At 40.9% G+C, this 12,500-nt stretch overlaps 1 protein-coding gene and 1 long non-coding RNA gene across 4 annotated transcripts in view; both read left to right on the top strand.

The window, feature by feature from the left end:
• The window catches only part of LOC138005826 (uncharacterized), a 15,671-nt gene extending 7,521 nt beyond the window's left edge, over nt 1-8,150 (top strand). The window contains exons 2-8 of one of the 3 annotated variants that reach the window (XM_068852004.1): nt 943-1,265; nt 1,916-2,140; nt 3,075-3,390; nt 3,597-3,805; nt 5,556-5,793; nt 6,282-6,345; nt 7,278-8,150. In XM_068852004.1, the coding sequence (XP_068708105.1) occupies nt 954-1,265; nt 1,916-2,140; nt 3,075-3,390; nt 3,597-3,805; nt 5,556-5,793; nt 6,282-6,345; nt 7,278-7,353 (1,440 nt within the window). In that variant the 5' untranslated portion in view covers nt 943-953 and the 3' untranslated portion in view covers nt 7,354-8,150. Of the gene's footprint in view, nt 1-942; nt 1,266-1,915; nt 2,141-3,074; nt 3,391-3,596; nt 3,806-5,555; nt 5,794-6,281; nt 6,569-7,277 lie in introns of all 3 variants that reach the window. The other 2 variants (XM_068852002.1, XM_068852001.1) reach the window with 2 other exon arrangements.
• A 3,783-nt stretch (nt 8,151-11,933) lies between these two features.
• LOC138005821 (uncharacterized) overlaps nt 11,934-12,500 on the top strand; it is a 1,969-nt gene continuing 1,402 nt past the window's right edge. The window contains exon 1 of the long non-coding RNA XR_011123829.1: nt 11,934-12,106. This is a non-coding gene — a long non-coding RNA (uncharacterized lncRNA). The remainder of the gene's footprint in view (nt 12,107-12,500) is intronic.

Genomic DNA, 12,500 nt, shown 5'->3' with positions numbered 1-12,500 from the left:
AAAATGTTTTAAAAAATTAATAAATATGTTATTATTATTATTATTATTATTATTAATTATGAATAATTAATTATTATTTATTGTTCAACCCATATCCGTAGTTTACGCTTATCTCGTTATGCACTACAACCACGGAAACAAAACTCCGTGATCACTCCTATTAGACTTCATACCATACCCGTAGTCTACGCTTAACTCGATATATACTCCAACATCAAGAAAGAACTCGAGGTATATGAATATTAGCATTCATACAATACCCGTAGTTTACGCTTGACTCGATAAATTATTCACTCTAACAACTGTAATAGAGTATGCAGTAAAGTGGAAAGAGTTGCATTTGTTGGAATACGTCTGCTGCAAGTGCGTTTTTGGGAAGATCGCGTGCATAACCGTTTTAACGTAGTGTCCGTGTGTGAAAGGAATACTTAAGTGTTGGTTAATTCAGTTCACATCTGCGCAGTGCGTTTGAATCGTTATACGATTCGACATCGTACAGAAATTTGCTGCAGTGCGGCGCGCGTAATGGACTCATGTTACTTAATTAGAATTCTGTTTTCGCACAAGTGTATAGCGAGGATGACCTGAACAGCGTCTTTTGTAGGAATCTTTTACTTATGGTTATAAGGTCCGAAATGTAAAAGGAACGGAAATTTGGGAAACGATCGCTAACATTTGTTTGTTCACTTTCACTAGATCAATTGCTAGTTCGTTTGAGTTTAAGTCATGTTTGGGCGTCGCCATTTCAAGGTCAAATGTAAATTCCTCTATATCTGCAAATCTCTAGCGTTTTGGGAGAATTTTACTTTTATTTATGAACACTTCTTTCAGTCCAAAGACTTAACAACGCGCCGTCGGATTCTAGCATATCTGTGTGGTTAATGCTGGAATTACCCAGTAAGTCAGTGCGCGAGTGTTTTCTAAACTGTTTATTTTCATTAGTAACTGTTGCCATGTCGCGTGCTTCAAAGCAAGGCAAAGACCCAAAGAGCCAAAGAACCCAAGGTGAACCAAGAAGACGACGAAACCATGGTGAACCGAGCTGGTATGACAGGGCTCTTACTGATGCAGATTACCCAAAAGACGTAATGCAGATCCCGAAGGACAAGGTGGGATTTATTATAGGAACAAAGGGTTGGAGAAAAAAAGAAATAATGGAAGAAAGTGGAGTGAAAGAGTTAGAAATCAGAGACGACCAAGTCCACTTAAGAGGAACGGAAGAACAGTGCTCCTACGCAAAAAAGATTATAGAGAGGATTTTAAAGGTACAGTTGGACCCCGCTAATTCGAACTCGCTTACTTCCAAATTCACCGTTATTTCGAACTCAAAACCATATTTAATTTCCCTTGAAATCGCCCATCAGTCATTTACTATCAGTCATTTAGTAACGTGGTCAAATTCGCTTAGCTAAATGGCTACTTTACGGACATGCCACGAAATAAAAATAGCAACAAAAAGCTATATAAAGTATATTTACAATTAAAAATGAAAATGGTCACGTTATTATTTACAATCAGGTTATGAAAGTTGTATAGAAAAGACGCGTATTTACATAATTAAAATGTGAGATTTAAAAAAATCCAACTTTGAAACCGAGTTCTTAAATGTTCCGATTTTGTTAGCAGCGCGAATTTACTCTGGATTAACGTTCCAAATCTTGGCAACAGTATAATGCCACGATTTAACCAAGGGTTAATTTCAGTCCATAAATTGTTGTTTTACTTTAGGCAGCTCCAATGTGTACTTTTGTCTAAGGTTATATTTAGTTGATCGCTCTTTCAGTAGCTCTCCGATACTTTTGGGGACTTATAATACCCATGGACAATTTTGTAAACACCGCAGTGGCCATAGGGTTTATTTATTTTATAACTGCCCTGCCATTAATTTTCATATATTGCCAAAAAACCGCTTTAGGGAGAAGACAGCATTCATCAAGGCTCTTGGAAAAAGGTCGACTTTATACCCAAGGAATACATGGGTGTAGTTATTGGAAAAAACCGCGAGCAATTAAACGACATAGAACAAACTACAGGGGCAAAATTTAGAACCGGTTCTAAAGGCAAGCAGGATAACGCGCTCCATGTCAAGGGATCTGTTGAGTGTCAAAAGAGAGCTGTTCGAAAGATAAAGGAAATCGTGGTAAGTCCTGTCACACCGTTACTGTTTTGAGATAATATTACAGAAATGCACAGGTACAATTCGCCGCTTTAAAAATATATCCTTGAATTCTTTCGAGCTAGCGCTACAGAATCGAATAGAGCGTATTCACTCACGTGGCCAGCAGTCATGCCAATTTATTGGACCAAAGGAAAGTGTTTACATAAGAAAATAGTTCAACTCCACGTACAGGATTGGTTTGGACACCAACATGGCCTGTGTTCCTTAGTTCGGGAACACTACTATCATGGCTAGGCCTGTCCCGAATGTACTCAGCGACTTTAATTTTGGGCAACATTTGGTGTTTGGAGCACCTTTTTGCTGTTCTAGCAACCTCGAACAAGTTTTGCCTTTCTGAGCAACTTTGGAGCAAAATATAGGTTTAGAACACATCAAGCACGAAGAGGTCAAAGATTTCATAGAAAACTTCAATTTATGTGAATTTCTTGAATGTTCAGCAACCTTCTGAAGTTACGTTTGAACACATAACCCGTCACTTGACAACGGTCGGCCAGACGTCAAATGAACCATATCGTTCCGTTACACTCAAGAGTGTTCTTAAATTTCGCCCATATTTAAATTTGCGAGCCATTATAACTTTCAAGCTATTTTTCTTGACAGATGTCAGCTATTATTGTGAAGAACGAAAAATGTAGCTGTTAATTAACGTTTATGTAAAAATATCAAGAAATTTAGGCAGCAACTTTTGAAATTTCGGTGGCCACTTTTTGGATTTTTGGCAATTTTTAGCAACTTTTTGGCATTCCAGTGAGCAACTTTTCGGCATTTTGCGTACACAATCAGGACAGGCCTAAATATGGCTACCGAGACGTCACATGAAGACGTCACACTGCATACGCAGTAATTGTCACAGTTTAATTGATGATAGCTACAGTAATTGTATTTTTTCCTCAAGTGTAATTTGATGAGACGCTCAAGTAAACGCACAGAGTGGCATGTTCACGTGGATACGACCCAATTAGAGCTGAACCACGAATTTGAGCTGTCCAGCGTACACCTTCCAGATGCCGGCAACTCTGGCATAACTGTCTATGAAGTGAAACCACTAGCGCCAACTTCACAAGATATGGACAACTTCACTGGCATAGAAAAACTGAGGAATAAACTCCTCATGGTGTTAAAAAAGCTTCACAAAGAAAAGGAAGAAGATAGGGTTTTAGTAGACATATGGTGTCACTTCGGCCATGTCTATATCACTAAGGTCGATGAAGGTGAGTGAAAGAATGATTCGTTGTGCTCTGTCGGTTGTAGTCGTTATAGACATCAGTTTGTCGGTATTTAGACGGAATTTGCGGCCGCCTCTCCTCCAGGCTTCCGTCTTAGTCATACTCAGCGCGTGTGGAGTTGTGGGAGAGCTTCCTACGAATAAAGACGAGGTAGTCAAGGTAGAACAGTTCAGTCATTTGTTGTTTTTCAGACGAACAAGACGAAGAATATTTTACACTTGAGGAAATCAAAGAAAAACTTGAAAACGAAAAGCTTGGTTGGAAGGCAAAATTCAAAGGAGGTTTAGAAAAAGTAGAAGTTGAACACATTGAAAACAATCTGAAATCCCGTGCAGCTAAAGAGGAAGTAAGATACGACTTCACCTTCTACACTCCTACTTGCCGATATGTTCGTGTCAAGGTAAGCTGTGAAGAAATAATTTTTCAAAATGTATTGGTTTAAATTGGGCTATTACGTAACATTTGTACCCAGCTGTTGAGGCCCAGCCGTGGGCGACCTGTGCCGTTTACGGTACAAAATGTAAATAACGCAAACAATGTCCCTAGCCCTAAGAACAAATGAGGTGCAGATTAACAAGTACGAAAGAAAATAGAGGTTGTAAAGGGGCGTAGGTCAACTAGAGACCCAAGGGAAAACAAAGGGAAAAGGATGGTATAAATTTCAGAACTTCTCCAAGGGAAGCAGGAGGCTAGGGAGGGATGGGGGCTCCGTAAATGCTGTATAGGAAAACGTGTTAGTGGATACTTATTTAAAGTACTGTGGGGAAAAGGTTTCCTTATGATAGCCTGGCACCGTTTATGTGCATTTAATAAAATAGGTCATACCAGTAGGCGAAGCACATTGAGTTATTTGCGTCTAAGGCTACGTTTACACTTGGTGCCCTCGCACCGCCGGTGACTAAGTACGATTCTCGCTGGGCACTAATGTGAACGCACATTTTGCCAAGCACTCACACCAGAATTCGGGCACAGAACCCGTTTCCGGGCACAGGGTATCGACCTTGTACTCGAGCACTAAATGCGTGGTACTTCGGTCTTAACCTCTTTAGAGTACCCAGTGTCTGAACAAATCACTATTTTGTGCCGGTGTCCAGGCACCAGTGCTTGGACAGCAAGGGTGAACACCGCCCAGGACTCCGATCGGCATCCAGAAGTTTACTTTTTAACAATTATGTAAATATTAATTGGGTGAACAATTTGTTGTAAAGTGAAACGTTGTAGAACTAAAATTGTTTTTAACCCTGCTTGATGTTTATTTATTTTATTTATTTACTGATTGAGTATGAATACATACATGGTGGAGTAACAATAAGACATAGGTCCCCTACGAGGTTAACCACCAGGATACACCACAGAAGACAGACCACAACACCAGGAACTACTCTTTACGACAAGTGTGCGGGTTCTTTTACGTCCCACAGGATTGTGAACATTGAAGGGTTGTGAGACGGGACCTCCGGCCTATCGTCCCTATCCGAGAAGACTAGAGAGTCTAACCATTTGCAGATGTAATTACAAAGGCAGCACTTTCTCCTCAGTTATTTAAAGACCCTGAGTGGTCGTCCAGCCGGAGTTGAATTCACGACCTCCCGCGTAACAGCCCGGTGCTCAACCAACTGAGCCACCTGTGCGCGCTCCATATGTTTGGTAAAGAGCAAACATATGGAGCTCGGCCTGCTTTACTCGTGTACATAAGAAACCTTTATCTGAGGTTATTACCATGGTAACGATATCTTTTGTTTTGAATACTGTTCTGTGTGCTACTTTGTGGTGCATCAGATGCATACTAGTTGTGCAATGCTCTCTCGTGGTATATACCATGGAATATCCCACGAGTCACCTGTATTTTCTTTGTATACACGAGTCTTTAGGCGAGTGTCTCTACCAAGAAAATACAAGTGATTCGTGGGATATTCCATGGTATACTACGAGAGAGCGTTGCATAGCAATCTTGCACCATGCCATAGAGAATAATGGCCAACACAATTAATGCGACAAACGCGTGGCACGTGATGAGAAGGTTGATGTAATACCATCTAATATACAATGGCTTTCCTGTATTCTGATTGGTTGTATTTTCTATGGCATGGTATAAATGTACAGTGGAACGCCTGATGGCAGGTTACCTTAGTTCTCCTCTCATTTAACAGGCATGGCTTACTGAGAAAGATGGTGGCGAACAGGAAGGGGACGGAGAAGGTTCAATGGCGTTCTCTCGCAGTGCACCCTTTAATGTTATGAGTGTTATGAGTCATGCGCTGCCTGATGAACAGGGTGGCTCATCACACACGCCATGTTTCTACATGTGCTCTCAAACACAGCAGAGGCTGAAAGCGGACATCCTCATGCCTTCCAAGCAATGTGATTACCGACTGTTCGTAAAAACATGTAAGTAATTAAAAGATTTTTTAAATTTGCTTTGTAACTAGTATATGTCGTTTCGTTTCTGTGTTATACGGAATGCGCTATTATCGACGATTCTTGAATCACAAACGTAATTTCTACTTCCATTGATGATTCTTGAGTACATCATGTTCAACAGTTCCTGTAATAAAATTTCCAGACACAATATCCTGGTTTAAAATAAACTGTAACGCTTAAGATTGTGACTGAAAAAATTCACACAACATTTTCAATCATGGATGCGGCTCTGTTGAAGTCGGGATTTACGTGTAAAGGGGGAGACGACTCATACATGGGGCCAAATATTTAAAACACGTTTCCACTTGTTCCCGGCAATATCCTGTATCTCTTTTTCATATTAACACCTTCCCTTCGTGCCGTGCTAGTCTGACTCGTCCCCATCCCTCTCGTGTTTCTCTCTTAAATAGACAAATAAAAGGCGGCTGGTGACGAGTCTCTTGTTCTTTACTCAGGCCCAGTGATTGGCCTCGTTCCCAGGACGCCTCAAGCCGAAGAAGAAGACAAAATCTTAGAAAGGTATCTCATGGGAATGAAGATCAAGGACGATCAATTAAAACTACCACCAGTTTCCGAGCGACCAGACGGGTTTGACCTGTTTTATCAGCGGCGAAGTCGAAGAAGGATTTATGAGCATGAAATGGATGACGAAAAGTTTACCTTGCTTGTTTCGAAATATCAAGAGAAAACCGTGGATGCCGCCGAAACTGAAGCGAGCGATTTTGACGAAATAGACCCAGAGGTATTGCTTTATGTGAAACTTGTTTGCAAGATTTCTGAGAACTCAGTAGCCTGCGCATGTACGCTTGACTCGAGCAAAACCTGAACACCGCTCGCTCACTCAGTCCAGTCTGGACACTCGGCTATCATCAGTTGGTCGGTTGATCAATTGGTCGGTCAGTGAGTCAGCCAGTCGGTCCACCCATTCATCAGTCAGATAGCGAGTCAGCCAGCCAACCAGCCAGTGAGTCAGCCAGCCAGTCAGTGAGTGAGTCAGTGAGTAAGTCAGTCAGTCGGTCCATCCGTCCGTCTGTCAGAAAGCGGGTCAGCCAGTGAGTCCCTCAGCGAATCAGCGAAACAGTCAGTCAGTCCGTCCGTCAGTTAGTCAGTCATTTAATAATAACAATATCTGACCTGCTAATCGCCCTTACGCGCAGTCGGAGACCGAATTGCTAAGGGCGCAGCTCAAGGAGGTCATACCGAAGGAGCTGTGCAGCCGGCTAGGCGCTCGGCCCCTGAACACGACACATGTATGACCTCGGACACAGCACCACAGCCAGATGGAATAGACTAGGAGTACGATTTGAGATCGACTGAAACTCAGCCCACATACGACCTCAGGATGCGATCCCGGGTTCGCAGTGGTGGGAGGCACGAGTATTACCACCGGGCCATCCTTACTAAATTAATTGAAATAGGTTTTAATATTTTTGTTTTGTTTTCCTGTCCAGACGGATATCCATCTTCACTCTAAAGAATGGGACCGAATGCTTGAGGAAGGAAACTGGGAACCAGATCAGATTGTAGCCAAGTTACCTACTTTCTTACAGTTCTTGCGAAACGTTCAAAGTAATGTGGCACCATAAGCTGCTGTCCGTGACAGGGTAGTGTGAGTGCAGACTAAACTTTTTAAAATAAAAGAGCGGTTTTTCAATAAATAAAGTAAATCAAATGTCCAGTGTAAATAGCCGTGCGAACAACAGAGACTACAGTGTAGCCGCTATTGTCATCTTGGGCCCTTTCCATTTCTCAAAAGATCCCTTGGAACGTTTCAGAGAATCCGAAAGCTGTTGAAGTTTTGAAACGCCAATCACTTAGCCGAACGTTCTGGAAATTTCGGGATCGACTCAAGTGTATTAAGGCGTGACCAACCTAACCAACCTTTGGCTCGGGCAACTGGGCAACAATGCCTCACGTATGACAATAAACTTGATTGATTGATTGATTGATTAATGCATATATTTGTTCAATGTCCATGAAACTTAGCAGAAAGTTTGTTATCAGTGTTGTCATTAATTTGCCAAAATATTTTGCATCACATTTTGGTCACGTGACCCTAAAACCCTTTACTCAAAAATGGGGAACATTTATACTTCAAACTTTTGAAAACGTTTGGCATTAACACGCTTAGCACAACTGTTCCTACCGAATGCCGCCTTTTAACGTGGTACTCCGTATTTACCTTTTAAAATATATGGATATTTATCATGTCACGTGACCTAATTTCCTCAATTGTTTATTGCTCTTAACATGTGGACATAATTAAAAGGCGGCATGGCAAAGCCTTTAGAAGGGGCCATGGAATAATCAAGAATCAAGATTGATATAACGTAGCTGAATGTTCCCCATTTTTGAGTAAAAAACATAATTATTATAAGTCGATTTCGGTCACGTGACTAGAATGTGATACGGAACATTTGGAAAAAATATAGCAATACCAATAACTAACTGCCTGCCAAGTTTCATAGACCCCGAACAAATGCTTTCCTTCAAATAAAAATATGCATAATAATTAGGCTGGTCAAGCCTTAATACATTTGAGGATCAGAATCCAATAGAAAGGGAGTTTTTAGGAAGATCACCAGTTTAAGCGTCTCACTGCTTCGTTCCTCTCTTTGGCTCGACAACGAGTCTCGTTTCTGCACCGATGCTTTTCCCTCCGGAGTTAGCGGCTTCTTTGACGGCCGATTTTCCACTCGGCGTATCCACCTTTCATCGATCCATCGCCTCGCTCGAAATGTTAGCCGTCACGGTCAGCGTCAAATTGTGGTCCGGCAAGCTGCGTGGCCAACGGATATTGCTCAGAACGGACAATCAAAACACTGAACTCGCCATCAATACTGGTCGCTCTTGCGTTCCTTTAGTTCAGTCATGCTTCCCTCTTCGACTTCGAGCTACGTGCCTTACACATACCAGGCCATTAGAACACTATCGCCGATTCTTTGAGTAGATGAGATACTGATCCTCATTTCCAGGCCTCCTGTCGTGACGCTGATTCTCTTTATTACGATCACTTGTCCGAGTATTTTTGTTCCTTCGATTTGTTTCACTTCGAGTGCCAGTGGTTTCCACCTCTCCGTTTTGTTTCAGGTTTCCATCTCTCATCATGTCCGGCATATCCAAGCGTTCGCCTTATCGGACGCCACCAAACGGAACTATCACTGCATTTGCAACTCTCATCTCAAGTTATGAGCTTCAGCTGTTTCCAGCATCTCCATCTACCATTGCTGCGTTCATTACTTTGATCAGTTTTTCCATCAAATCGTATCAGGCCAAAAACAGTTATCTTAGTGCTCTCCGTCGTTTACATGTATTTTGCCATTTTGAAACTCAAGCATTCAATGACATTCATGTTCAATTAACTCAGAAAGTTTTGGAGAAGTCCATGGTCCACCGGCGTTCCTCACCGTTTCCCACGTGTGCGCTCCACTCATTGCTTCGCACAGTCTCCGCTCCTGCCAAATACCCTCTCTTCACAATCACCACCACCACCAACCAGTTCGATTGCATTACGTCCAAGTCTCTCAACGATGGCATCAAACATTTAGCTTCCCTTGCCTCCTTCAATCCCCAGGATTTCTCCGGCCACAGTTTACGTCGCGGAGGCGCTACATTCGCCTTTCAGTGCGGAAACCCCACCTGAATTCATTAAACTTCAAGGAGACTGGAGATCCGACACTTACATGTTGTACTTACGCCTGCCTTTTGCGGACAGACTTGTACTTTCAAACATTGTTTCCCAGCATATTCAAGTATTGTAATCAAGTCATATCTATGTCTTTGTATTTTCGTTCTCGTTCTAGTTTCGGTTTGCCTCACGTGTGTTGTAATCTCGTTTTCAGTACCCTTCGCCCCCTCCTCGCATCTCCTTCCTTTCTCCTGTGAATCTTGTTTGGGCTTCTTTCCTTGCTTGGGGATTTTTTTCGAGGCCTCTGGACCTCTCCGTTCTTTCATTAAAGATTCACTCGCTTGTTTCTTGTCTGTTGCGGTGCGCGGGGGACGTAGGGGGATAATTACAATAATAATTGTGAAAAGACAGCTAAAGGAATAAAGAAAAATGTTATACAACAAAACATCAAACATGAAGACTATAAGTGAACATTATTTGAAAACAAACCAATACATCATGCTATAAAATTAATTACAAGTCAAAGTCATCAATTAGGTAGTTTTGAAATCAACGAAATCTTTTCATGTCTCGTTTGACGAGAAGAGATTTATCCATGAAAATGGTATACAGCTGTAACTAGTTTTGCTTATGGTTATTGTAATGAATTAATTAATTAATAGAAGAAATTGAAGATGATTTAAATACAATTATATATAAAAAAATTATCTTATGTATATATATAATGGATATTAAATCTAATCTTTTATCAGAAAAATTTCGAAATATTCTTAATAAATATCAGACTGATAAAATTATGTTTAATGATAAATATGATGGATTGAGTTTGGTGTGATAATTGAAGGATTAAATCGTAATCATTTACAATCAAAATAAATGATAAACATAATTGTTTAACACCTCTTGAAGACAGAATAGGAACTGTTATCGATTATAGCATAAATGTAATGAAAGATAAAAATATTCAAACAATAGATGATACAATTAAAAATAATAATATGACATTAACTAATGCAATAATAAAAATTCTTAAAGAAAGTAAAACTAAAACTCTAACGAACACAATAATCTCTTCGACATCATGTCCAATACATAACCGTTGAAAGTGTTACAAGTGCAACTCTTCAATCTCTAACAAAACGTACAAGGACCTCTTTGAGGCCTTGCCAGGGTAGATTCCGACAAGCGATATTGCCCAAAAAGTAGCAACAGCACATAAAACGAAATCCCGACGAATGACATCCTTTCCCAGCAAAATTCCGACAACGACGTCAAAGCCTAGAATTAGCGACAAAGAAATCAAAAAGTAACGGTGGTTTGGCATATTTTGACACTAAATTATTCCAGAAGGTAAAAGACATCTAATGAGATCTATTGAGCCTCGTGGCATTACATGTGTTTATTATATCTCTCAGATAGTACGCGCGCTGTAATTGGCTAAATTAGCGGGCCGTATTCTACAGTACGGCCCGCTGTACAGCCCGCTAAATTTAAAATTTCGACAAAACATCATCTAGCAAGTTTTTCATGTCATTTCTGTTGCATAAACTTGTACTGAAAACTGTTTGAATCTTGCAAGCAACTATTTCAAACTTAACAGCCAAGAAGATTTAGTTTTTCGGATTTTGGCACGGCATTCTTTGTGGCAGTTGAACCTTCCGCTTCACTTTGACTAGTTTCCTTGCCCGCGCGTCGGTTAACCTCAGAGATATAATAAATATCTTACTAACCTCGTTTTCTCGGTCCGTACTGTAAGTTACGGATCCTCGTTTTTTCCCGTTGATTTATGGCTCGCATAAATCAACGGGAAAAAACTCGGTCCGTAACTTACAGTACGGACCTCGAACTCGGTTAGTAAGAGGTATTTATTGGCTTTATTCAACCTTCAACTCCCTATCCTTCCCCGCCTACCATTACACGTCGATTCATAAGATCAGTTGGTTTCACACACTTTCTTTTCGTCCACAAAAATTACTGGAAAGCATTAGAACTGACTATGAAGCAGTGAAAATATCCTTTTTAATGCATACATGAGACGAAGGTAAAATCAATTTGATATCAGAAATTATTAAAAACTGGATCATTGGATAATGCAATTCGAGAGGTTTGATTGGCTAAGCCATCATGGGATATGAGCCATTATACCATGATCTACAAACACGGCAAGCATATGCGTGATTTTTTGGGCCTTTTTATTTTTGTTGTAGTCTAGTTTTCTATATTTTGGGGGCGTTTTTAATAAAACAATTATTCCACTCGCTCTTGTTGGATATGAGATGATTATAGCCGACTCGGCGCTACGCGCCTCGTTGGCTATCTATCATATCACAATAGCCTTCAATTGGCGCGAAAACAGGGGGGGGGAAGCAACTTCCCATACATTCTCTTGAATGAAATCCAAACGATGTTCTCACAACTTGCAAAGCAATCATGGAGGCATCAGTCAGCGGATTCGTGTATTGCGCACGAGCAGAATTTGTCATCCCGAAATGTGAACAAAACAAGAAACATGGCGACCGATGTCGGTGCGAAATGTGGTGGCTTTTTTTAGTTTATACAACGATTTTTTTTTATTTCGAAGCCCTTCAATTTGGAAAATTTACTTCTTGGTGGACGTCGGTTTTAACGCACAGTAGTTTCTCCGAGATCAAGGTAAGGCAACATTTTGTAAATGTGCAAAAATGTTGGTTTTTTTGGTTCAAAAATTTACGCTCGTCAGAGCGTAAATTGGCAGAGAGTAAATTGGCCACCGTACAGAGATTCTAAAAGCTGACGTTTCGAGCGTTAGCCCTTCGTCAGAGCGAAGGGCGAAGGGCTAACGCTCGAAACGTCAGCTTTTAGAATCTCTGTACGGTGGCCAATTTACTCTCTGCCAATTTACGCTCTGACGAAGGGCTAATGCTCGAAACGTCAGCTTTTAGAATCTCTGTACGGTGGCCAATTTACATTATCAACTCCGTTGATAAAACCAAATTTTGTATACTACTTCCCCACCGACGCAGCACCACAGTTTCTTTAGAAACTACCCCGTCATTCATTTTGTAAA

This window comes from Montipora foliosa, chromosome 6, assembly GCF_036669935.1.
Source record: "Montipora foliosa isolate CH-2021 chromosome 6, ASM3666993v2, whole genome shotgun sequence".
NCBI classification, from domain to species: Eukaryota; Metazoa; Cnidaria; class Anthozoa; order Scleractinia; family Acroporidae; genus Montipora; species Montipora foliosa.
The sequence above is the reverse complement of the archived record's forward strand: the minus strand, read 5'-3'. Positions and strand labels throughout refer to the sequence as shown.